Genomic DNA, 27,822 nt, shown 5'->3' on the forward strand with positions numbered 1-27,822 from the left:
GTGTTGTGACACTAGTCACTCGTCCGTACACAAAAAGAGATCGAGGTTTGCAAGATTTGTCTTTGACGTGTGTCATTTTCTATGTATTTGTGTCGTCATTACAGAGGGCCTACCGCAAACCACGTTCGACGTGTTGCCTCCCTGTCACACTTACGTATGAATTTACAAGTGCCATAGAGAGGCAACACGTCGAACGTGGTTCGCGGTAGGGCCTTTGATTGGATTTTGTATGTAAATGTGTGAGAAGTGCGACTGTGTGCACCTTCCCCCCGCGAAAAATGGCAGAATGATTTGTACGGTGAGATATCGCTTGGGCCCCTCCCTTGTCGGAAGCCGGTGTTGCTCGAAGGATGAATCCATTGTAACGGCATCCATTTGGAAGGCTCGTCAGTGGCCTGCTTTACACAAATACACACAGTAGGTATATTATATGTATTCTTGACCAAAAATCGGCTTCCGTGCATTTATCTGAAGTATTAAATAAGTACCTATATATTATAGCGTACTACGTGACACCCTGGCGGCTCTGATCTAAATTGAATATTAGTTGCATCATTGCTCCCACCCAACGCCGCTGCGCTGGTGAAGCGAAAACAGGATGCACCAATACTTACTCATAATTTTAATTTCACTGTTATCTTAACATCTACGCATTTGATCTCAACATCAATTACGCATTTGGAAAATTTTGTAGTAAAAGCCTACATACAGTCGCGGAAAAGCGTACGTACAGTTGAATTCGTAATAAAGACAAAGTTATAAATAAGTATTGTTCTTTGACTTTCGCCGGAAGTAAACATATTTCCAATTTCAGGCGCATTAAAACTTTTTTATTATATAGGTATGTCGCTAAAAAAAGAAGGCGAATATTTTTTCTTATTTCAAAAGCGTGCGTTAAAATACCTGTTCGCATATTTTTTTATGGTAAACCGATATTGTGTTTGGTACTGTGTTGATTTTAGCGATAAATCGTATTCCCGAATCGATATTTAAACACGAATCGAACACTCATGCAACGTGATTTTATATTATAACCCTGGTGATGTTTAACAGTAGTTTTAAGATTGTAATCACGGAAGAAAGAATGAGCGCGCTTGTAATCTTTAAATTATTCAAATCATTGACAAGGCAACACTTTTTTTATATACGACTGTTTATAACAATGATATTTATATTAGTAGAAAGTAATATACATATGTAATTCTATCATACCTACATAACATTTGCAGTTAGAACGCGCTGCGTAAGTCACAGTATCAAATTCAGTTAGACATTAGACAGGTCTTTACAACTTCACCTTGCCACTGTCAAGGATATCCACTCTTTCGAACGCTTCCTCACTTCACAAAACATTATCTCGGAGCCCCCGTCCCCAGTATAACTTGGTCCTGAGACTCATAACGAATAAACGTAATCGGGAGTGAAGGTTAAACTGGCCAACTCCTTCAACTGGGACTGTAAGAGTAACAAGGTTACACGTACGTGGATACGTTGTAAACAGAGCAAAGCCAACGCACGCGTTTACCGCGGCTATTGAAATTATACCAGCTGTTTTAATTATTCACAGCCAGACTCTATCGGACAATAATAACGTTTTTGTTACAATATTGTGAGTGTAAACTATAGTTTGACTGTGCAATGAAGTTCCAAGACATGGCCAATGGAAAATGTGAGGTGTTTGTGGAAAGCTCGAGCTCGAATGGTGCGTCGTATGGGAAAGGAGATAGACACACGGCAGCGCCTAATGAGTAAGTTATACTTAATTGTAGAGGTTTTGTACGTAAATATAGGTTTGGTACGTAATTGTGAGTATTGGATGCAAATATAAATCTCTACCTATCTCTATCTCTACAGAAGGTTGTAACTTTTCTTAATAAAACTTTTTTTCTATTGTAATATATCTTTTATAGAAATTGTTAAGTCATGGAAAATGGTAGGGTTTCACAGGAAAAAAAATTGGAATTCAAATAGTAGGTATTATGAAATTATGTCCAATTTAAGCGAGCAATTTATTGAACTGGCTCGTTCAAATTACGAGATCTTCCCCAAATCTTTATAATGTGAATAAATTTCCTGTTTCTTCTGTTTCCATGTAATTGTGCTATTTCATAGCGTATTTCTGAGAATAGACAAGTCATTGTCACGACCAAGGCCTAAATCTATCAGATCTACTTGTGTTGTCCGATTAGATATCATAAAAGTGTCATCATCGCGATGACGCACGGTTTATTATCACAAGTTTTCCAGGCGATTTATAGGAGACGTTGATGCAAGATTTTGGCATTAACATTGGAATTCGAACACTGTCGCCATGCGCCTCCATATTATTTATCTGGACAAGCTACCCACAGGCGTTGGTTAAATCCGGACGCACCTGACTGCGGACACTCATGACGTCCGCTGCATTTGGTACGGTTTGACAAATGTACGTGACGGCAATTAGGCTGGCATGCATATAATATATGATAGAATGGAGCTAGTGTCACTTCCGGACTTTATAAGAAGTCGTTCTGCTGAAATACTGGTTTAATAACATACACCTTATCATTAGGTGATAGATGGTCATATTAATGCCCAGTATAAAAACATTAGATTGTAAAAATAAAGATCAGATTTTTCAAGCACCCGATTATAATAGATTTCTTCGGTCACATTGTCTAAAAAAGGGCTAAAAAGGCTCGAAAAAGTAAGTAGGTACCTAATGGTCACTCCTTAGGAAAATCTCTGGGACGTAGTCCAACAAGGTAGCTCTTGAATAAACCAACACAACCCTTCTAACCTTACCAACTATTTTTCATCCAAGGAATTTAAGCGCAAAATCTTAAACTTGACAAGAACCCTACAAATTTCGATTTTTTGAAGCACAGTAGCACATAGAAGTCATATGTATATGTAAGTGCCAGTTTTGTTTTTACGGACATTCGTATAAGCGAAATCAAAGAAAGCGAAATACAAGATAACAAAAGGTCTTATTAAATACGGTACGTGCTTAGAACACAATCAGTTGACCAGAATAGCCTGAAATAAGGTTTGTCTCATCATAGTAGATTGGATACAGGCTTACAAACCGTTTGCCGAATAAATGGCCTTACCTATTCCCTATCTAGGGCAATTTTGGCTCTTATCGTTTACCCGCGTCACACGCTTGACGTAACCCCCCCACCAAACTATACAGGATGTTTGGTAATGGCCCATCCATCCATTGATAATCCTTAAAGTGAGAACAGGGGCTCAGAATAAATAATAGTACTACCGTACAGATAGGACACTTCTTAATACAAAACCGAAGTTTGACAGCGATTTAGGATGGACGAATCATCATGCTATCCATTTCTAATGTATGGCACTATCCCACTTTACTTATTTAGGGTTGTCAAAATTCAAGTAATTATCTTATCTGTGGTCGTGCACGCAAAAGGACGCCAATTGGTGCCAGCCCTAATAATTGCTCGGAGCAATGCTGAGTGAGCCTAATGGAGCCGAGTTTGCCCGAAGTCAGGAGTGTCTCCCCACTGACAGGGGTACTTTGCTGGACGTCCTTCCAAAGTTCGGAGCCTTTTGGATAGACACTTGCGAATGAAGGTTGAATAAATGTGTCACATTTTTTCTATTGTCTCAGAACGCGTTTATGTATTAAAAAATATACTCATACAGTTCAACTATGTAGATAACCATCACGTAAAATTACCCCATCAACCGAGTCAACCGTCTTAACTTAAGTGGCGAGGCTAAGACAATGAAATGCCCTATGGCCCTATCGGTTTAGCCCTAACACTAACAACCTGTATACCCATAGACTGGATGGTTCGCGTGTCTGCACACAGTTAACTTTACACTTTATATACCCCTGTTACTATATGTAGGTATGCAGCGATTTTACTTCCACCGTGCACCGATCCAATCAAATTTTCCATGCCGCGATTGCTTCTTTAAATAACACTTGCGTTTCTGGAGTGTTATTTTTAACGACCTGTGATTTTTATTTAGGACACACCAGTATTTTTTCTACCGATTGCACTTATAAATATTTGTATATAACGTGCGTACTTCGCAAACATCAAACAGTTTTTCACATCAGTATTAGTTTAGCAGGCGGACCTGTTTAGAATTAGAAATTAGGAAAAATGTCCGTCCCGTCCAGTTTGTAGGTCGAATCATTACAACTTTCCCTGGCGTCATAGCTCTTTGCTGTAATTCTTCACTCTCTTCTCATGAGTGAACCAATATATGTATGGACTCTGGGTACACGTAGTTGTTACGCGTCTAGAGGTCACATTTATATTAGTTGAGTGAAACTATTTGTATGTTGTAAGCTACAATACAGGGCCAGCTGACGTGCACAGAAACATGTTCGCCATATAACGCAGATTTAATTATTTCTCCAATAATAGAAAAAGCAATCATGTTACACACTTGCCTAAATCCATGGTTATCATTGAAAGTTTATACGAGCATTACAAATTATTTCTTGAGAGCTCTCGATGTTGATTATGAGGTTATAAGTTACTAGATTACAATACTTGAAAATGATAAAGGCGCACTGGTTCAAGATAGTACTTTATTACATGAATCCTAAGAGAAGACTGAACAAAAATATGGTGTCAAAAAGAACATAAAATTATAAGAACAAAGGAATTCAAAAATACAATAAAATTATAAAAAGTAAACGTATAAAAAGGTGCGTCGTCCACATTCCCCCCTTTTTTATTAAAGGGGGAGCTTGATCAGCTTCTTCAGGGGCCGCCGCATAACACCTCCAAGGCTGTGCACATCCGCAACTCTTATGATGCCATCAGGGCCTGGGAAGACAGCAGTAATGCGTCCACGGGGCCAGGAACCTCTCGGAGAATTACCGTCCGCAATGAGCACCAAGTCTCCGACTGCTAATTGGGGAACCTCACCTCGACCACGTCTGGGTGTTAACGTCGGAAGATATTCTTTTAACCAACGGCGCCAAAAATGCTCTGATAATTCGACAGCCTTACGCCAGCTGGTTCGTGATAGGAGGTCCGTTTCTGATGATGTGACTGGAAGTGGGCGTCCCGAAGACGAACCCAACAGAAAATGCATGGGTGTTAGTGATTCCTCACTCTGAGGGTCAACGGAAACATGAGTTAGTGGCCGCGAATTTACCAAGGCCTCCGCCTCAGCCAAAAGTGTACGTAGCACCTCGTCAGTTGGGGCTCGCTCAGTGAGAGTCACCTTGAGTGCAGTTTTCACGCTCTTCACAAGCCTCTCCCAGCAGCCACCCATAAACGGCGCCGCCGGTGGGATGAAACGCCAGTTGATTCTCTGCGCGGCAACGAACTGGGACGTAGCGTCGTCGTATAAGCGTCGAAGCTCCCGGCTGGCACCCACGAAAGCAGTTCCATTGTCCGACCACAGCTCGGATGAGGTCCCTCTGTGAGCAGTGAATCTGCGGAGGCTCATAATCGCTGAAACGGCTGGTGCGTGGCATAAGCTGTGCGGGATGGCTGTAGATGTAGGCTGGCCATCTCGTTTGGGAATGTGTTCAACTGTGACTGGCGCAGGATGTGAACTTCGGCTAGGCGAAGATCTGTGGCGGTCAGGCCCGCGGCAGATTCGCACACAGAGCGCGGAGCAGCGAACTGTTGCCATTGGTTGGCTGGCTGAAACACAAAACTACACAAGCCCCCCTCTAAGCGGACTAAATTGTTTACACCTAGACCCCTTCTAGCTAGGCAACGGATTCTACGTAACGTCAAATACTTATGAGCTATGGCTGTTGCGCGTACCAGCCTCACCCAAGAACTGAACCGTTTAGGATCGGCTGAGACTGGCTCGTGCCTTTCAACGTCACTAATGAGATGAACTAAATCAGGACGCGCTGCACGTTTGCTCTCTTCTTCCATGCCTGGATATTCAGGTGAACTGGGCTCGCTGGGCCACTCCGAAGAGAGCAAAAATTCAGGACCCGAAATCCAGCTCGATTCTGGAGATAACGTCACTCGCTTGATGCGTGTAGCATCATCGGCTACGTTGAGTTGACTTGGCACCCATCGCCATTTTTTTACGTCGGTTATTTCCATAATCTCGGCTACTCTGTGAGAAACAAATGGTTTAAATAAGCGCGCCTCGCTTCGAAGCCACCCCAAAACGGTCATAGAATCGCACCAGAATACGCGATTTATTAGGCTTAAATCTGTGTGCTTCGCAAATCGTAGAAGCGAGACGGGCTGCGATCAACGCTCCTTGGAGCTCTAAGCGATTTATGGAGATTTGTTTTAAAGGAGCTACGCGGACTTTGCTGCATATAAGAGCCAGCTTCACTTCACCATTTTCTAAGACGAACCGCCAATATGCAACCGCAGCGAAAGCAGACTCGCTCGCGTCACAAAACAAATGAAGCTCGCACTTATCAATTTTGAATTCGCTAAGTAAGTAACAGCGTGGAATCTGTAAACCAGAAATTGCGATTAAATCGTCAAACCAGAGTCTCCATGCTGCACTGTCACTTTGCGACAGCTCCTCGTCCCAATCGATCCCCTTACGCCACGCATTTTGGAACATGATGCGACCCGTAATCACAACTGGCGCCAGGATACCGAGTGGATCGAAAACCCGCATAACGTGAGCTAACACTTCGCGCTTAGTGAGCCTATTCGGCAACGAACGTTCTCCTTTTATTCCGATATTAAACCCAATCTTATCAGAAACGGGTTGCCAAATAAGTCCCAGTGTGCGCACAGGAGCAGTGAGGCGTCCAAGATCAACATTTACGTCATTTCTAGCTACAGAGACTTCAGCCAAGCTCTCTTTGGGCAGTAGACGCAGCGCAGAGGGATTGTTTGAAGTCCAAGAACGCATCTCAAAGCCAGCATGTTTATGGATGTTGGTGATCTCGGCGGCAAGTTTTGCGGCCTTGTCAACACAATTTAAGCTAACTATACAGTCATCCATATAGTGGTCAGCTATGATGGCTTGAGCTGCGTCTGGAAAGCGCTCCTGCCATTCCACTGCGTTCTTGTTTTTTATATAAATGGCAGTGAAAGGGCTGGAAGCGGCACCGAAAATCATAGACGACATACGGTATGTCATGATAGGGTCTTTTTTTTTTTTTTTTAAATTATGCATGGGTTTACTCATGGCCACAGACTAGCCGAGGCGTAGACGTGGCCTACGATGGAGCGAGCTCGCCCAGAAGGTGCCTGTTCACTCTTGATTTGAAGGTTGCCGGGTTATAAGAGCACGGAAATATAGACGCCGGCAAGGAATTCCATTCCTTGGCAGTGCGCATAAGGAAAGTAGAAGCAAAGCGCTTAGTGCGAATTGGCGGAATATCTACCAAGTAAGGATGGAAACCGGCCGTGCGTCTAAAAGTCCGATGGTAGAATGGGGACGGTGGAATGAGCTCGTGTAGCTCTTGGGCACACTCCCCGAAGTGCAACCTGTAGAATACCGACAGGCTGGCGACTTTCCGCCGATGGGCCAAGCTTAGCCGTTAGCTTCTTGTCGCCAATCATCCTCCTGGCTCTGCGCTCCACTGAGTCCAAAGCGGCGAGTTGGTATTTAGCTGAGCCATCCCACAGGTGGCTGCAATACTCCATACACGACCGGACTTGAGCTTTGTAAAGTGTTAGAAGCTGTCCAGGTGTGAAGTATCGCTTCACCTTATTTAGGACGCCCAGCTTTCTGGCCGCAGTTTGTGCTTTAGACTCAATGAAGCTGCCGAAGCCGAGGACTGAACTCAGCTCCATGCCGAGGAGTTCCAGGCTGTCGGTAATAGGTACAGATGCACCCCGGAAAGAAGGAGTCAGGTCGAATGGACTCCGTTTAGCGGAAAATAGACACGCCTGCGTTTTGGAGGCATTGAACGTGACCAGATTGTCATCACCCCACTGGGAAACGAGACTAAGGGTCAAGTTCATTCGCTCAACCATGGCCTTTCTCTGTGAACGTATATCCTCCCTGCTGTCCCTTGCACTAGCCAAATATCTCTCAACAACCGTACTGTCATCTGCATAACCTACAATGCTGGGTTGCAGCATGTCGTTAATGTGGAGCAGGAAAAGGGTTGCGGAGAGAACAGACCCCTGAGGAACACCGGCGTCAATGGCCATGAGGTCCGAAGGTCTTTGGGCGAGTCGCGCCACAAAAACCTCTGAGCGTCGCGATCCTCTGCTCGGATCTTAACTTGAGGAAACATCTCGCGAATATCACCAGTCAGGGCAATTTTTCCCTCTCTAAAACGCAATAAGATTCCGAGCAGGGGCTGTAACAAATCTGGGCCGGTTAATAGAAGTGAATTTAGCGAAACACCGTGACTTTTAGCAGCAGCATCGTGCACGACTCTTAATTTGTTCGGTTTGTTTGTATTGGTTACGCTGAAATGTGGCAAAATCCAAACGGGCGACTTGGCGCTAGGCTCTTTGGTGCACAGTTCAGCATAACCTTTCCGAAACATGTCGTGTATGTTTTCACGGTAACGCTCTGCATACTGAAAATCACGGGCCATCTTTTTCTCGAGACTAAGAAACCTAGATAAGGCAAGCTTGCGACTATCAGGCACAGATAAATTGTCCGATTTCCAAAGTAAACCGACTTCAAAATGCCCGTTAGGCAGGTGACGCGCAGTACGTTCGAGAATTTGGATAGCGCGATCATCATCAACGCTGCGCGCTTCGTGTTTCGAAATGCCGATTGAGTCTAAACTATATTGCTCGCGAATCAACTGCTCTAAAACTGCGCGATCGCTGACATCCGCGGCCGCGGGCTCGCTCACTATAGCGTGGTTGACAGTTTCGGCAGGAGCGGTTTTACTGCAACCAAAGGCGAATAGGACCCAACCTAACGCGGTGTTAATCGCGACTGGTTCTGCCCTAGTGCCCTCGCGTATAGCCCTGGGAATAGTGAGGTGCCAGTTATCGAGACCGACTATAATCGACGGCTGAATGTTTCCATAACAAAACTCATCCGCGATGTCTGCAAGGTGAGGAAATTTAAGTACGCTCGACCTGTCGGGGGTTTGAGTAGCAAGACCTAAACCTTTCATAGCCCGCGCTTTGCTAATATAGTGCGTATCCTTACCATGGCGACCTTTCATTTGGAAATCGACATATTGCACGGACGTATGCTTTCCTAACCCGCCGACACAGTCTAACCTCATGCGTCGCTCGGGTCCACAGGCACCTATTTGCGCGGCGATATCTTGCTCAATAAACGAACCTGTGGCCCCGTCGTCTAACATAGCGTACGTATTCACGGAACCTAACGGGCCGGACACGGTTACGGCTACGATCTTCAAAAGCGGGCGAGCAGGCAACGTCTGAGCTGGAGATCCCGTGGCAACCGATGTCGATGTGTGGGTCAGAATCTCCTTTGATTCGACATCACACGCGGAGTCGCTCACAACAGTAGATGCCGCGGCGTTGTCAGCAGAAGATCGCGGTGCAGTGCCAGAAGTTCCCGCTACCGGCTCATCATCTTCCACCTCAAAATGCGCAGCTGCGGAACGCTCGTAATTCGGGTTGTGCAGTAATACGTGGTGACGGAACGTACATCCGTCAACGTCACAAACTTTCTTTGCTTTACAAAAATTAAACCTATGCCAACCTACTTTGAGACATCGATGACAGACTCTTTTCTTTTTAATCAAATTCCATCTGTCATCGACAGACATTGACTTAAATTTGTCACATTGAATTAAATCATGCGATTTTTCACACACGACGCATGATTTAATTTTAGGTGCAGTCGCCGATGAATTCAATTTAGCGTTATTTCGCGATGTAGAATTTGAATTCACAGAATGATTTTCAGCGGCAACGTGCACACTATCCCAGCACCTCTAGCACAACTGGCCGCGACAGGCGTGAGAAGTGACAGATCGGCGCGACTTGGCGGCTTGTCGCGTGTTGGCAGCACAACTCACGCGCGAGAGTCGCGACAAACTCGCGATCAGGTGTCACTGTCAGAAAATGACAACGATCGCGACTTTGAACTAAAATCCGTAGCACAACTGCCTATTTTGAGACAAAATATTCTCTCGTCTTTATGTCAATCCGCGAGTCGAAGTCTACGCGACTTTATAACGCGACTCGCTCTCGCGGGTGGTTTGCTTGTACTTTTTTAACTAAACTCTTGATAATTATAACTTAAAAACAAGTTTCATATATTATGTAATAATATAATTTGTATAATTACTTATTGCCCTAAGGAATACGGAAGTATGGAACAATCACTAAATGCGTTTTACGCACTCTTATGTTGATTATGCACGGTGATACCTACAAGTACCACAACACACCCATCATGTTTACAACTTTAATTTCAAGCAGCTAGTTTGTAGGTACTCAATTAAGTAATTAGGTACATATGTAGGATTTTTAAATTTCAATTCAGGTTCGTAAGTTTGTAAAAGTAATCCTAAGACTTCCTTACACAAAACTTTCATCAACCTAACAACGGAGCCCGCTTGCTTGTACATAAATGAAGCCGATGAGGTGGGTAGGTACAAATGTTCAAAACAAACTATCCAACTTATTAAGTAAGCCATAGTCTTAGTAGTAATATTTAGGATCACGGTTACATGTCTAATTTCAACAATCTCTTACTATTTAGGTACCGTTTGGAACCTTCCTCGACTTCAACAAAACATACCTATGTACATGTGGCCTGTGCCCGCTGCATCGTACTGTAACAGAATGATGTAATACGTGGCTATAACAGGATCATGTCCGGCTCAAAATCATGCTTTGTATGAAATATTATCAGTCATCACCCACTAAACCATTCCGTCCCCTGACAACACCATACCGTGACGTGACTGGACCGAGCCGACCAACAATATTTTGAAGGAGTTATTACGCTCATGTCATAGTCTGCGTAGGTAGCATAGGTACGGTTATCATAATATATGGTCTACCATATTGAAACTCCTCTAGATCAAACCCGTGTTCTAGATGTTTCACTTCATGTTTGACAGGGCCTGATACGATCATGCTATGATAAGTTGCTGTCAGCATTAGGTATGAAGTGGGCCTTGGGGAGCTAATTAATCATGGCTTCTAGGAGTTCTAGGTACTTACCTACCTACTTTATTTTTGTTTCTTTTCAGGTAAAAATACAGGAGAGAAAAAAAACAATATTTAAATTAATAGTATACATGCTTTGCCTTATATATTCTTGCAATATTCGACTTCTTATTATTAAACCTAATATATATTAACATCTAGAACCACTATAGAGAAATTGTAAGAATCTTCTTTATTACCCTTGAAAAGTATTTTCTCTCTTCCTTTTTCTTCGACATGCGGCGTAGGACAATTAAATATCACCCTGGAAAGAAAATTGGTTTATAAACAAGACAATAAAATATGGTCATGACTTCATCGAGGACTATGAAATAAGCTTCTCATATCAATTTGTCACATCATAAACAGTTAGGTACACAGTACACACACATGCCATCCATTATTGGCACAAGAAAAACTATATGAAACTTATTTGAGAGTTACTGTGGCAGCTTAGATAGGTACGCCATAACCATTAGGGTTATTATTAATAGTTCACTTCGTCGGTGGTGTTCTTAAAGCTAAAGCGGTTCTCACATCATAGTTAATTTAGAAAAGCGGACAGCTCCGCGTTTGAAACCTACAAGCTTGCCTAGTGTGTTTCTTTTCCTGAATCTCCACTTCGGGTCCCGTTGGCACGTTCCTGTTAATAATATTTTCCTTTGGGTGCTGGGATATCAATCGTGTCTAGGATAATGCTGAACTTATTCTGAAAAAGAAAAACACTATTTACAACAGGAATATGAGAACAAACCCAATAATAGCAATTCCATTATTATAGTTACTTACAAAAATATTTTATTTAAAAGGTTTATTAAACAGAAATTTTTAAACAATATATATTTTAAGGAATATTATCAATATTAATTATATAAGGCTCTATTACTTACATTTTTTCATATTTTTTCCCATAATTAAATGCTGACAAAATTTGAAAGTTCTTTGACTTTGACAGGAAAAACTTAACCATCGACAAAAAACTAGATTTTTTACCACCAAAGAACGAATGATTTAGCGCATCCCTGGTTTCCGATTCAGTGTTGCCACTTGCAAATATCGATTTGTTTAGACTTTGATTTCGCCGGGTAACACTGACGAGTCGCGCCGCGACTTTGAGTTCTCTACGCGGCTGTTGCAGTCGCGGGTACAAGTTATGCTACGGAAATCGACAGATTTGACAGCCGCGGGAATGGCGACTCGAGTCGCGGTCTAAGTCGCGGATGCAAGATGTGCTAGAGGTGCTGGCCCGCCTACTATCTACCGCTTGTGACGCAGTAGTCGGCTCAGGTATTATGCCGAACCGAGACTGCAGGTCGACTTCGTTAGCGAGGAAACCAGCTAGGTTTTCTAGCTTTGACAGACCGGTAGCCTCATAACGAACGGCATAGTCTAGCCATTTAGCTCGCAACAGTGGAGATATTTTAGTAATTAAGGCCTGAAATAGTTCAGGCGAGGCCAAATATTCCGTATGACCCAATAAACGTATTATTTCCACACAGTTGCGAACACGACTGGCAAACACAGCTAAATCCTTACCTTCAGCGCTCACGCGCGGCAATGCGCGCACCGCAGCTACTTCGTGCGCCACCACCATTTCGGGGCGGCCGAAGCGCGCGTCGAGCGCGCGCACCACGACGCCGGGGTCGCGCGCAGACACAAGCAGCGCGGCGACTGCCTCGCGCGCCGCGCCCGTTAGCGCAGTATTCAGTCTTGATAGATTATTCGCGGCTGTGTAGGAACCTTGTGTGTTTTCAAAGGCTTTTTTCAAACTAAGCCAATCTAAATGCGACCTGCCATCGAAACGGGGTAACGGAACACGATTTATTGCGTGGCCAATGCCTTTATTTACACTGTCAACTAAAACACCCAGACTCCTAACCAACTGTGGAACTTCTCCGCTCTCGGGCCGCTCGGGATGGGCCGCAGTCATCGCAGCACCATAGTCGCGGCGTTCAGGAATTACCACTGACATCGCGACACCACAGTCGCGGCGCTCGAGAGGAGCCGCCGTTATCGCGGCACCACAGTCGCGGCGCACAGTCACAGTCCGCACAGGGGACACGACATGCGCGCGAGGGGCTTTAGCTTCCAGATCCCTGAAAAAATCATTGTTCGTTAATGTTTCTTCATGGTTAAAAGCAGCTTCAGACTTACTGAGCCATTGGTCTATATTAATATGGCTGCTCCTAGAGCTATGACGACTCGCGTCCACGTCGATGGCGGCGATTTCCGCTTTTAACTCTAGGTCGGCGGTCACTCGTTCCAGATCGGCCAGCCGGCGTGCATCTAGCTCGGCCGCTTCAGCGGCCTCGCGCTCACGCTCACGGCGGCGGCGTATTTGCTGTGTCTCTAGCTCGACGAGGCGACGCGCGTGCTGCGCTTCAGCCGCCAACCTCCTGGCCACTACCGTGGATGAAGAGCGAGATGACATACTTACGGGACGGGATTGTGAAGGCGCCGGTGGTGCGGTTGTCGGGTCGACAAGAGGGGTTGAGGGCACGGTTGACGGCCCAGCCTCACTCTCCGCAACGGTCTTACCTTCGTTACCATCCTTACCCGCTTTCGCCGATCGTGTGACGACCATATTTACCAATAATACAGCTTGCACTTAATGTTGATTCATGATTCACTATCAGACTATCACTTTTAAATCCACGAAGGATCACAATGTAAATGATAAAGGCGCACTGGTTCAAGATAGTACTTTATTACATGAATCCTAAGAGAAGACTGAACAAAAATATGGTGTCAAAAAGAACATAAAATTATAAGAACAAAGGAATTCAAAAATACAATAAAATTATAAAAAGTAAACGTATAAAAAGGTGCGTCGTCCACAATACTGAATTGGCTTTTGTGTGATTAATTACTTTGATACAGTTTTGTTATATTTGTAGCTTAAAATAAATTTAATTAAAACGAGTTATCTTAGTCGTAACAAAAGGCGAAAATTATATTTGGCATTTCCATTGAAATTCGCGTTAATGGAGCTTCCACTGTAAATATTACAGCGTAGTCATTGAAAATAATTGTACGGTCCTAATAATTAAGGGACTTTTCTATTAAGTTCCTTTACTTTATGTTAATTTCTTAAAGTAGGTAAGTGTCATGTTGCGTGCGCCGTCGCCAATGTATTATCTTATCAGGTAGCACCAGGCGTGGCTCACTGCGCGATTTCGTCGCTTTGCTACAGGTAGCTAAAAGTAGATCCGTTCGACCCCAATTTTGGGGTTTGCCATAAGCTGCGCGTGACGCTGTCGCCACCTAGCGGCCATATCTGTGCTCATCGTGACAGACGCGTTTTGTTAGAGAGTTAGTCTTCTGTACCTACATAGTACTATTATTTATTCTGTGGCAGCACTTTAATGACTTTGGCATTATGAATGATTATTAGAAATATTTACGTAAAAATGAACTAATAAATAAGAAATGAATTGGAGATAGCGCCCGTGAAGAGTAGTGAATACTGCGAAGTATTCACTACTCTTCATGGGCGCTATCTTAACAATAAATTGATACCCCGATACTGCAGTGCCATATTGTTGGCTCGTCTTCATCATTTGGTTGTAACCAAACTCCCAAAGGTTCTATTTTATTTTATACAGATCCGTTAGGCATTATTGGGTAGTAATATATAAATCATAATTAGCAATGACACAATTGATTTCTAATGTTTATACTTATACTTAAGTTCTGAAGTCATACTTTTGAAACTAGATGGAGTACCTACTCATAGCATTTATTTTAAATAAATAACGGTCGCCCTAATTCTACCAGTTCCGCTGTTTACATTTCCATACATTTTACATAGGAATACCTCTACTTATAATAAGAAACCGACACTTTGACAACACCACTGAAATACCTATAGAAACAGCTCAGCTGAATAAATGTATAGTGACATGTTAATATAAACTATTTTGTTCCAGAATCTTCGTAAACAGATCGCTGCATTTGGAGAACATTAAGTTCTATGGCTTCGATATGGACTATACCTTGGCCGGTAAGTGTTTATGAAGCTATATTTTTTATAAAGTTGTAAAGGCTAAGAAAAATTCGTACCTCTAACAAATTTACGGCTGAAGTTATCACTGAACGCTTCCGAACATATCACGACAACTTCGTGTGACAAAAGTTGACACCTGATAATTCAGTTACCAGTTCAGTTACCTTACCTTACCTTTTATACAAAATATCTCTCCGTTTTGTTAAGCTTAATTGTACTTTCTTTGCAGAATATAAATCGCCACAGTATGAAACATTAGGATTCAATTTAACCAAAGAGAGATTAGTAACCAAAGGATACCCCAAAGAAATCTTAGAATTCGAATATGATCCATCATTTCCAGTCAGGTATGTATACAAATATTCTCAGTTTGCGAACAGGGGGCCTAGCCAAGGTGACAATCGGTGGCAGCTGGCAGAGAAACGAAACGCTGTCGGTCTCTACCGCACTAATATAGAAGACTAGAGGCAGACTAAACTTTTATTTCTTTATACACTCCTTTCTTCTATTGAAGAGCTACTAAATAATATTCCATATGTATTCCCCTAAACAAAAACTCATCAGTCTTTACATGTACCTAACCTACCAACAAACATTTTGTTGGTTTTTCGCTGACTAAATGAGGCAAGGAGGGACGGAAACTATCATAGTATTGCCGATAAAGTAGTCATTTGTTTTATCACGGGTCGCATAGATAGATATGTCCCGTTCTGTTTCGTTCCTCCGATGGAAAACACTATCCAATTTTATATAGATTATTGATGTGGGTTAATTTTCCGTATAAAGAATTTTAGTTACCTTTACAAAGAGTTCATTAACACTAGTACCGTCTTTACCATAAGGGCACACGGGGCCCGTGCCCAGGGCCCCCATCCTCAGGGGGCCCCGAAGGACAGACAGTAACAGTATATTTGCTTAGGTACTCACAATAAACAGAAGATCATAATATTACTAATACTTTCCAAAAGGGCCCCAAATTCTTATGCGCCCAAGGGCCCCAACATAGTTTAAGACTGCCCTGGATAACACAACTGGTTATACACATAAATTCGTTGTATTATGTATATCCTAAATTCGAGCATTGATTATTTTAGGACAAGTTACTATAGAGTATAGTGTGACCAGTTGCGTTTTCATCGGTATTTTTTATCGGATCTTCTTCTTTGTCGCATCCATATCCATCATGACTGATGATCGTAGTTGGAGGGTTTTGTTTTGTTTTTATCGGATAATTCTTTAGAATTATAATATAACTATATGTTTTCAGAGGCCTGTGGTTCGACACACTATACGGTAACCTGTTAAAGGTAGACGCCTATGGTAACATTCTCGTGTGCGTGCATGGATTTGAGTTTCTTAAACAGTAAGTCATTTTAACATTAACATAATACAGTTGTTAAAATTATGAAATTGCCCAAGTTTAATATTTTTTACTCATTGTCTACTAGCCTGTTCTAATAAAACATTCGTCTAATACGTAAATGAACGCGCTGGCTGAACCTTGGCTGGCAACACTAGCTGGCGAAACATAGTTACTTGCTCCGTACACGATTTTAAATCAAAAATAAAGTAAAAACAGTGTTGTTCAACGTAAAAAGTGCACCAATCTCCGAACGAAATCAAGATTTATGAAGAAAGTTAACATTCAACAGTGGAAACAAGTGGATTGCGCAAAAATCACATCGCGAAAGTTATGAACAGCTCAGACAACAGAGGTTATCATTTGTAAACGTCATAACGGTAACCGCTAAGTTCATGACATTGACAACCAGCTGACAGATAAGTTACGTTCGGAAATTGTGAGATACGCTCCGTTTCACGCAGGAGTACTGAGGATAAGTTTAAGTAGCACGGAATCATGGATGAAATTAAAAAAATGTTACAAAATATACAAGATGACATTCAAAAACAGAAGCAAGACATGAAAGAAATGGAAGAAAACATTAAGGAGTCAATAAACAAAAACATAGACCAAAAATTTTCCTTAATTGAAACCAGAACAAGCCAGCTGGAAGAAAAAATTGAAAAACAACAAATAATTATAGACCAGCTAGACAACAAACTGAGGAAGAAAAATTTAGTATTTTTCGGGGTGCAGGAAGTAGAAAGGAACTACGATGCCTTGGTCAAATTAATATTAGACATTATAAACAATAAAATGGAAATAAAGTGTCAATGGTGGGAAATAGAAAACGTAAGTAGAATTGGCAAAAAAAGTGATAAGGTTAGGCCGGTGATAGTCACTATTACAACAATAGGTAGAAAATTGGAACTGATTAGATGTAAAAAGAAGTTGGAAGATACAGGGATATATATTAAAGAAGATTACTCCCCGGCTGTCTTACAAAAACGGAGAGAACTCCAGGAAGAGCTTAAAAGGGAACGGCAAGCGGGAAAAAACGTAGCACTGCGACATAACAAGATTATTACTTTAAAATCACACCCAGCAGGAAATCGTACACCTAATGACAACCAGTCAAAAAAACGGATGCTGTCCGAATCTCCCGACGCTGTTGAGGTAGTCAAATCCAATGAAGAGAAAACAAAACAACAAGCCAAGAAAACGAGGCCCCAAAGCATCACAAACTACTTACGCCCACCCCAACTAAACCTATCCACCAACGACAATAACAACGACGACCAAAAAAACTAACGAGCGCCTCCCCACAAACAACACCTCCTCCAAGCCGGCTGGTCCCCGTGGAGGAGTATGACCAACACCCCCCAACCAGAAACCACAACAACAAACAAGTCGATGAAGGCAGTGATCTCTATATAGCTACTTTAAATGTCAGAACATTACTTAACGATAATAGAGTAACAGAACTGAATTATGCGATAAAAAATATAAACTGGGATGTCATTGGACTTTCAGAAACCAGAAGAGAAAATGAAATGATAACAGAATACCCAGACTTCATTCTGTATCATAGTCAAGGAAAAAATGGCAACTATGGTGTCGGATTTTTAGTTAAAAAACAGCTGAAAAATAATATAATTGGTTTCAGTAGCTACTCTTTTAGAATAGCTATTCTAGAAATTAATTTTGCCCCGAACAATACATGGATAGTGATTCAAGCATATGCACCTACCGAATCATGTAAAGAAGAAGAGCTAGACAACTTCTATGAAACCCTAGACACTGTGATAAAGAATAACAAACGGAAGAAGATAATATTAATGGGCGACTTCAATGCGCAAGTAGGTAGCGCAAGGCAAGGCGAGCAAACAATTTTCGGCCAATACTCATGTGGGAATAGATCTAATCATGGACAGCGACTGGTTGAGTTTGCACTGGAAAATAAATTAAAAATTATAAACAGTATATTCAAAATAAAAGAGAAAAATAAATGGACCTGGGAATCACCAAATGGTTTGTACCACAACGAGATTGATTATATTCTCACAAACAGACAGCAAGATATACACTCTTTTGACATCATACATAACCTAAACTTTTATACTGACCATCGGATGATAAGAAGTAAAATAAATATAAAGAACAGAAAAACAAGGAGATTGATTACACACAATAACAGAATTACTAGAGACTTACCCATTGTAACCGGAGATAGTGGACAGTACTGGGAAGAAGAATTTACCAAAGCTATTCAGAGTTCATCAGATATTCAAAAACAATATAACAACATAGAGAAGGTTATTAACAATCTACTAAAACAAATACCATTAGAAAGGAAGGCGGAGAAAGATATGATAAACCATACCATATACACTTTATTAGAAAAAAGAAAGGAACTATATAAAGAAAAAAGGTCGAAAAAAGCAAAAAGAGAGATCACAGAAATCAGTAAACAAATCAACAGACTAATGGATAAAAATAAGAAACAGAAAAGACAAATTATATTTGAACATCATATAAATAAATCCGGTGCAATTAAGCAAGCATACAGAGAGCTGCAAAGAACTTCACAATGGGCAACAAGCATGAAAGACAAGCATGGGAAACCTATCTCCAGCAGAGCTGAAATATTACATAAAGCTACTCTTTTTTACCAAGACCTATATGCATCACAAGAAGATTATGTACAGCGTCCCTCTATAAAAATACAAGATGTTCCAGCGATACTTGTTACAGAAATTGAGCATGCCATTAAAACTCAAAAAAAGGACAAGACACCGGGAGAAGACAACATTACCAACGAACTACTAAAATCAATGGTTGAACCCCTAAGACGTCCGCTTCAGGTACTGTTTAACAACATCTTATTTAGCAAAGAAATTCCTGTACAATGGTCACAGTCTACAATAACCTTGTTACATAAAAAAGGTGACAGAGGCGATCTAGGGAACTATAGGCCGATAAGTCTAATGTCCAATATGTATAAAATATTCTCAAAAATCATATTGAACCGCCTTACGAAGAAATTGGATGAAAATCAACCCCGAGAACAAGCCGGGTTTCGTAAACGGTTCTCAACCACAGACCACATACAGGTTGTCACACAGATTGTGGAAAAATCAAATGAATATAGAAGAATTATATATCTATGCTTTATTGACTTTACGAAAGCATTTGATTCATTAGAACATGTCGCAATCTGGGAAGCACTAGCACAGCAAGGAATAGAAGAGCATTACATAGAACTACTGTATAACATGTACGCAAACCTTACAGCAAAGATCAAACTAGAAAGGGAAGGAAGAGCTTTCCCCATTAAAAAAGGTGTTCGTCAAGGCGATCCAATATCCCCAAAAATATTTTGTTCAGTGCTGGAAATGATCTTTAGAAATCTTAACTGGGACAACAAAGGACTAAAAATTGATGGAGAATACCTAAACAACTTACGTTTCGCGGATGATATTGTAATTTTTGCCGAAGATCCTAACCAACTAGAAGAAATGTTACAAGACGTAGTGAAGGAAAGTAAAAAAGTTGGCTTATCGATAAATACTTCGAAAACAAAAATTATGTCTAATGGTCCAAAGAGAAGAATCTACGTAGATGACAAGGAAATAGAATATGTCAAAGAATATATATATTTAGGCCAGTTAATATCTTTTGAAGAACAGACTGATAAAGACATAAAACGTAGAATTGCCCTGTCTTGGGGAAAGTACTGGAGCTTACGAGAAATCATGAAAAATAAGGAGATATGTATTAATACAAAAAGAAAATTATACGAAATTGCAGTTCTGCCTTGTCTAACATATGGCTGCCAGACATGGGCTCTACGACAAGAACATGAATCAAAACTAGCTATAGAACAGAGAAAGATGGAACGTAGTATGCTAGGAATTAGAATATCAGACCGAGTAAGAAACGATTATATAAGAAAGAAAACTAAAGTAACTGACATCATAGAGAGAATACGAAGATTGAAATGGAAGTGGGCTGGACATATTAGTAGAATAAACGACAATAGATGGACAAGGAAAATCATAGAATGGACCCCACCAAAAGAAAAAGGAACACGAAAGCAAGGTCACCCAAAGACACGATGGGCAGACATATTCAAAAAACGTTGTGGAACAGTATGGAGAAGAGTAGCTCAAGATAGAGACACATGGAGAACACTGGGGGAGGCCTACGCCAAAGAGGCGACTTCCATAATTAATGAAGGATAGTTAAATTAAGTTTTTGAAATTTATGTTTAGTAGGTACTGGTAATTAATAAATTTACAATATTAATATGATATATTTCATAGATATAATAGTAAAAATAGCTTTAAATGTAAATGACTGTGATAAAAATAGATAATGGAAATGGAATCGAAATTGAATGTCAAATTGAATCTTTTATATTTTATGAATAATACCTATACTAGTATCTTATACAATTCTATATTTTAAATACAACAAAATGAAATAATATAATAATTATGCAACTAAAAATGTAATTATGCATGCAAAGGAAATGTAAAAAAAAAAAAAAAAAATGTAATTATGGTGGAATAAAGGCTATTTTTATTTTATTTTATTTTATTTTATAATACGTAAATGAATTAACTATTTGATTAACACTCGCAAATGTCATTCCACCGTCCCCATTCTACCATCGGACTTTTAGACGCACGGCCGGTTTCCATCCTTACTTGGTAGATATTCCACCAATTCGCACGAAGCGCTTTGCTTCTACTTTCCTTATGCGCACTGCCAAGGAATGGAATTCCTTGCCGGCGTCTATATTTCCGTGTTCTTATAACCCGGCAACCTTCAAATCAAGAGTGAACAGGCACCTTCTGGGCGAGCTTGCTCCATCGTAGGCCACGTCTACGCCTCGGCTAGTCTGTGGCCATGAGTAAGCCCATTCATAATAAAAAAAAAATGTTATCAAAATGATAAATACTAAACGGCAATTTCATACTTTAACATCCAGTTTTCTTATTTCCACATTCTAATACATTGACTTCTCTTTCAGTTCACAAGTATACGAATTGTATCCAAATAAATTCTTGACATTAGACGAGTCTCGAGTTTACGTATTGAACACGCTATTCAACCTGCCCGAGACGTATCTAATCGCCTGTTTGATTGACTTCTTCACTAATTCCAAGGACTACAGCAGGTAAGCGACATATTATATGTATGTGTGTGTGCTTTGTTTTATCATGGCCAGTCTAAAAATTATATGTATATGCAATCCATCAATCACCATTATGACAAGGAAGAGTAGCTAACACGCAGGCACTCGTACCTTTCCTATCTACATATAATTATATGTATAGATATATATGTAAATAGTATTGTAGCGCGTCGCTAAAAAGTCCAATTCGGACCTTATATTTCGATACATTTTGTGTCCAAAAAGTCAATTTTCAAGTGCTGAAAGACAGAATTCAAAATGCATTTCTGTGGCGGGCTATAATGTAGATCTTTCGGTTTAGCCCATGGTTGACTGGTAGAGAATGCCTTCTGGCATTAAGTCCGCCATTTGTACTTCTTCTAAGCTTAAATAAATAAATGTATATTTTACGGGAATAGACACTTATATAGGTACCGGTCCTATGTTAGTTTGGCGTTGGCGTATGAAATTTTCTATTATAGTTATTTTACGTACTGGCCGGTTTTAGTAACTGGCCGACCTAAACTAAAAATGAATTCTATTCACCTATAAACAAAATTTATTTTAGTATATATAAGGCGGCTAGTTATTGAAGGCTGGCCAGTTATTGAAACCTTATACTAAAATGAATGTTTATAGGTGAATAGAATTCATGTGGTGGCCAATTACTAACAGTGTCCAGTTACTGGCAAATTACCCTATGTCAACATTGCGTACTCACTTCAATACGGAAATTGTCTCTACTTACAAGTTTAGTTACGTGTTTCGTGACTGTTTAACTTTCGGCGTTGTTATAAGTTTACCCGATTAGGCAACGGACATTCAATCCACACTAGACACGCTCCCAGGTACGGCATAATTGGGAAGTGCGTGGGCAGACCGGACCAGGCTCATTGTTGCATAATATCGGCATGCGAGCTATTCCATTACTCAGCTTCCGCTCTAGATTAGGGGCCGCTTTATTGAGTTGACAAAATTTAATACCTGTTACAGTCTTGAAAGTCATCAATAGGTTTTGGGTCTCTACTACGTTCTTTCTAAATGGTAACATACCTGTATAAAAAAACAAAGTGAAAGTTTACATGGGCAATATTGTATCAAATATTATTCCAAATTCGGCCTAACTTTATATTTATTCACTCATAAGTTTAAGGTTTTTAACCCCAACGTGAGTATTACAAAGAATTTACACATATTTTTTTTTAAACTGACAGCCCCTTTACAAATGACATTTTTGTGAAAAGTGCCGATGCTCCGGGTGAACCACCCTGTTTCAAACCATATAGTTGAAGTAGGTAGTCATAATACATATATCAAATGTCGTAACATTGCAAATATAGTAGAATAAATACCTAATACCCTATGCAGAGCGTGTCCCCACTCCTTAAACATTCGTCTTAGTGTCGATAAGTCACGCCGCGATCCCGTGTAAACGATTTAGGTTAATCAACACGACCCTATAGAACTTTCCTAACAGCTTTAGCATTCGCTTGAGTTGCAGCTTACAGACTAATTTTATAATACCGGTCGCACATAGCGTGTCCAAACTCCTTAATCATTCGTCTTAGTGTCGATAAGTCACGCCGCGATCCCGTGTAAACGATTTAGGTCAATCATCACGACGCTAGAACTTTCCTAACAGCTTTAGCATTCGCTTGAGTTGCAGCTTACAGACTAATTTTATAATACCGGTCGCACATAGCGTGTCCAAACTCCTTAATCATTCGTCTTAGTGTCGATAAGTCACGCCGCGATCCCGTGTAAACGATTTAGGTCAATCATCACGACGCTAGAACTTTCCTAACAGCTTTAGCATTCGTTTGAGTTGCAGCTTACAGGCTAATTTTATAATACCGGTCGCACATAGCGTGTCCCCACTCCTTAAACATTCGTCTTAGTGTCGATAAGTCACGCCGCGATCCCGTGTAAACGATTTAGGTCAATCGACACGACGCTAGAACTTTCCTAACAGCTTTAACACGCGCTCGAGTTGTGCCTTACGGACTAATTTTATAATTCTAAATACGATTTTAACTTGCCTTTAATGGCAAACATAAATGGGTCAGCAAGGGAGACTATTGTTCTTTTGCCGCTACGCGTTAGATATGATTTAACGACGCAGCTCTACTTTGATAATAAAGGTCATACAGCTTTATTTATTTAGAGAATTCTATTAAATATTTAGACCGCACTGTATTGACTGTATTACTCTTTGCCAGAGGTTAAAATATATTATACTTTTCAAAACACTTTTTATCGTATTTTTCACAGTTTTTATCAATAAAATGTACTTGAACTTGAAACTAAACAACAATACTCGCTGACCTTTACTCCGGTTTTGTCTGTCAAGGTGCTTGTTAGTCGAATACTTTTAAGGGATTTTTATTTTGTTACATTTGACTAGTGTAAAAAAGTTTATATGCTAAGGTGTTGTTCAGATCATGATCAATGCGATGCTATTTTAACTGTCATAAGGATAAATGTTATATGCTAATTGCTAGTTCTCTATTTACATGTTTATATTTGAAATGCAGAGTAGGTATACGATTCACATTTTATATTTTAACTTTACAATATTAACCATGTCAAGGCTAAAGCTTATTATGCCATATGTTTCCTTTTTAGTTTATATGTAACATACCTACTAATATAAATATGTAACATATCTGCACACCTGGTGATCTAAAAATACCTCTATTTAGGGTTCCGTACCCAAAGGGTAAAACGGGACCCTATTACTAAGACTTCGCTGTCCGTCCGTCCGTCCGTCCGTCCGTCCGTCCGTCCGTCCGTCTGTCACCAGGCTGTATCTCAAGAACCGTGATAGCTAGACAGTTGAAATTTTCACAGATGATGTATTTCTGTTGCCGCTATAACAACAAATACTAAAAACAGAATAAAATAAAGATTTAAATGGGGCTCCCATACAACAAACGTGATTTTTGACCAAAGTTAAGCAACGTCGGGAGTGGTCAGTACTTGGTCAGTACTTGGTTGGGTGACCGTTTTTTTTTTTTGCATTATGGTACGGAACCCTTCGTGCGCGAGTCCGACTCGCACTTGCCCGGTTTTTTTTAATATTTTACGCGATGAATTTAAGAAAAAGGAAATCAATATGTCCGATTGTACTAAATATGTGAAACATTCTGATCATTCATTTATGATGCCTATCATAACCGACTATGTAAAATACAGGCCACTCGTAAACATTTTCTCAGCGAGATTAGGCCAATAATCAGTCGAGTCTCAATTATACTAATTTACTAAATCCTTTACAGAGAGAAGACGGGAGTGCGCGCAGGAGACCTAGCTATGTCCTACAAATCCATCTTCCAAGACGTCCGCAACGCCGTCGACTACGTCCACATCCACGGCGACCTCAAACAGAAGACCACAGAGAACTTAGACCTGTACCTGAAGAGGGACGAGCGTCTGCCAATGTTCCTCTCTAGGATCCAGGAGAGTGGGGCCAAGCTGTTCATACTGACGAACAGCGATTACAACTTTACAGACAAGATCATGACGTATCTGTTCGATTTCCCGTATGGCGCGAAGGTAATTTTAAACCATACTAAACTTCAACTTATTGTGTTCTCGGAGCTTCTCGGAACAACGAGGCAGACTATATGCATAATATATATGTACAGAGTAAAGTTAGTTAAATCTTATATGTAGTATAATACATATTTAGCGTGTGTGACGTCCCGGTATTTTTCCGAGATGTTCAAGAACGTTGTACGTACACCTACCCTGTCTACAATTCGACATCCACGGGGACCTAAAATTTTATTATAGGTAACTTAAGTCGGCTGGAATCATATTATATCGACAACTTATTATCGTACATGCGAGTAACTAGTCAACATTCGTATTAACTCCCTTGCGACAGTCTTGTCCGAAAATAACTTGTTTACGGTTTACTTCATATTGATATCTAAAAATATGTAAGTAACTCATATTTATACATCGTTGAAAAATTCGTTAATCTATAAGCCGAGTTAAAGACGAATGACGCATGCTATACATAAATATGATTCGTTTCTTCATACGAAAAAAAGATTGTATATGTAAATAAGACTTTACGGGTCATAAGACGCGTAATTTGAACCTTTTTCCAGAAATTACTTTCTTATTTAGATCTACGACTGCTTTTCATAATTCTACGCTATACATTGACACAATTAAATGAACATTTGTAGTCCTTGTTGCCAAGAAAAAAAGGCTCTCCCAATCTACAGGTCGGTTGGTGTTACATTACAAATTTACAGTCTTGATAAAATTATGATATAAATACCCCTATTGTTTTGTAGCCCGGCGAGCCCCACAGAAACTGGCGGACGTACTTCGACTACATAGTGGTTGACGCGAAGAAGCCGCTCTTCTTCGGCGAAGGCACAACCCTACGGCAGGTCGACACAAGGACCGGCGCGCTCAAAATGGGCCACCACGTCGGGCCCTTGCATGAGGGACTCGTTTACTCTGGAGGTACTTGCTTGGTTATATCATTTAATATGGCAAATAAGACAAGGTTATCGCTAAGAAGCCACTCTTCTTCGACGAAGGCACAACCCTACGGCAGGTCGACACAAGGACGGGCCACCACGTCGGGCCTTTGCATGAGGGACTCTTTACTCTGGAGGTACTTCTTAGTCATTTTAGCTTAATTGTCAAACAAATAAGCAGTACCGTTGCTCCTAGTAGTTTTTTGTAAAAGTTACTGTTTAAATTTACAAATATGATTATCATAGCATTCGTAGCGTCGATTTACCAAATATCGTTTAGTTGTACAAATTATTATTCGTATTTTGTGTGATTTGTTGGCTGGTAATTATTTGGGCAAATATGATTAGCCGGTATAACTCAAATATGTGAAGCTATGTGAAGTGAAATAATTTAAATAATATACAATAAGTTAAGTTAGGTACATAAAAGTTCCAAAGACATAATAGTCCAGTTGAAACCGATTCTCAGAAGAGTTTAGGAGTAACATAGTGTTGTGTTCGCGCATTTTATCAGTAGCCACACAAGCAGTTATTCACCTCGTTATATCTTAACGTGGTATCAGCCTGACGAGTGATATAGTTCCCACTACATAAACACGTGACCTCAGCATATTTCGGGCGAACTAATCGCCGGCCATACTAAGATTACTTCACTGTACCTGTAGGTACACACATAGAACTATGGCATAATGGCTGTCATACTTGAATGTTGATGTCGCAAAAATATAAAATGGAACTTGGATTGGACAAACAATGGTAATAGTAAACCAGCCAATATTAATCCTTCTTAGGCACAGCCATACAAATGAAATTCCAAAATTGAACACTGAAACTTGAACGTATAGTTTAGGAAATATAGTTGGTTTTGTTTTGTTTGTATATTTAATGAAACAAAAAGGACGCAGCTATGTTTCGATTGAATATGATTTACATTTCATCAAACTGATATATTTTAATTAAAAAAATAAAATTATTTTTCTTATATTTCCAGGTTCCTGCGACGTGTTCACCGTCCTCATCGGTGCCAAAGGCAAGGACGTGCTGTACATCGGTGACCACATTTTCGGCGACATCCTCAAGTCCAAGAAGATCGGCGGTTGGCGCACTTTCCTCATCGTGCCCGAACTAGTGCAGGAGCTGCATGTCTGGACGGACAAGTGCCAGCTGTTCGCGCAACTGCAGAGTCTGGACGTGCAACTTGGAGATATGTACAAGTGAGTCAAATTTTCTGAATATGTCGTATGCTGGACAATACCATACCTTTCCACCCTCATCCCAACTGATTTTTAAACACACATTTTAAAGGCAAGAATAAATAGGCCATGAAAATCGTGTTAGTTAAATCAATATACAAACAATAGGCAAATTTTATCCCCCACACAATTTTTTATTGCCCTGTCATCTTCTACTTTGCTCTTGGCTGGTGAAGCTTACAGGAAAGTTTGGATGATGAGTTGCTGTAAGTTATCAACTTATTAATTTCCATGTAAACGAAAACCGAAACTCAATTTTAACTTTCACTTTTCAGAGACTTGGACTCGAGCACAAAGGAGAAACCGGACATTTCAAAACTGCGGATGGCGATCCGTGACGTTACGCACAAGATGGACCTCGCCTATGGCATGCTCGGCTCACTATTCCGCTCTGGTTCCAGACAGACATTCTTCTCATCACAGGTAAGATTTTATATGAAGTTTGCTCTACATATGACTCTACAATTCATACAGGTCGGATTTTGCCTACTGCATGTTCGGCTC

The 27,822-nt window shown here is 40.6% G+C and overlaps 1 protein-coding gene and 1 long non-coding RNA gene across 5 annotated transcripts in view; one reads left to right on the forward strand and one right to left on the reverse strand.

Annotated features, from left to right (window-relative positions):
- The window catches only part of LOC134667898 (cytosolic purine 5'-nucleotidase), a 53,513-nt gene that overhangs the window by 20,555 nt on the left and 5,136 nt on the right, over positions 1-27,822 (forward strand). For 2 of the 4 annotated variants that reach the window (XM_063525304.1, XM_063525303.1), the window contains 8 exons: positions 14,963-15,036; positions 15,269-15,386; positions 16,307-16,402; positions 21,420-21,566; positions 24,842-25,118; positions 25,874-26,048; positions 27,057-27,279; positions 27,594-27,741. In XM_063525304.1, coding sequence (XP_063381374.1) covers positions 14,963-15,036; positions 15,269-15,386; positions 16,307-16,402; positions 21,420-21,566; positions 24,842-25,118; positions 25,874-26,048; positions 27,057-27,279; positions 27,594-27,741 — 1,258 coding nt within the window. Of the gene's footprint in view, positions 1-1,567; positions 1,749-14,962; positions 15,037-15,268; positions 15,387-16,306; positions 16,403-21,419; positions 21,567-24,841; positions 25,119-25,873; positions 26,049-27,056; positions 27,280-27,593; positions 27,742-27,822 lie in introns of all 4 variants that reach the window. The other 2 variants (XM_063525305.1, XM_063525307.1) reach the window with 2 other exon arrangements.
- LOC134668229 (uncharacterized) lies at positions 11,108-12,284 on the reverse strand. The gene is made up of 2 exons (XR_010098744.1): positions 11,618-12,284; positions 11,108-11,298 (listed from the first exon to the last, which is right to left on the reverse strand). It is a non-coding gene; the product is annotated as an uncharacterized LOC134668229 (long non-coding RNA).

Source organism: Cydia fagiglandana, chromosome 10 (assembly GCF_963556715.1).
Source record: "Cydia fagiglandana chromosome 10, ilCydFagi1.1, whole genome shotgun sequence".
NCBI classification, from domain to species: Eukaryota; Metazoa; Arthropoda; class Insecta; order Lepidoptera; family Tortricidae; genus Cydia; species Cydia fagiglandana.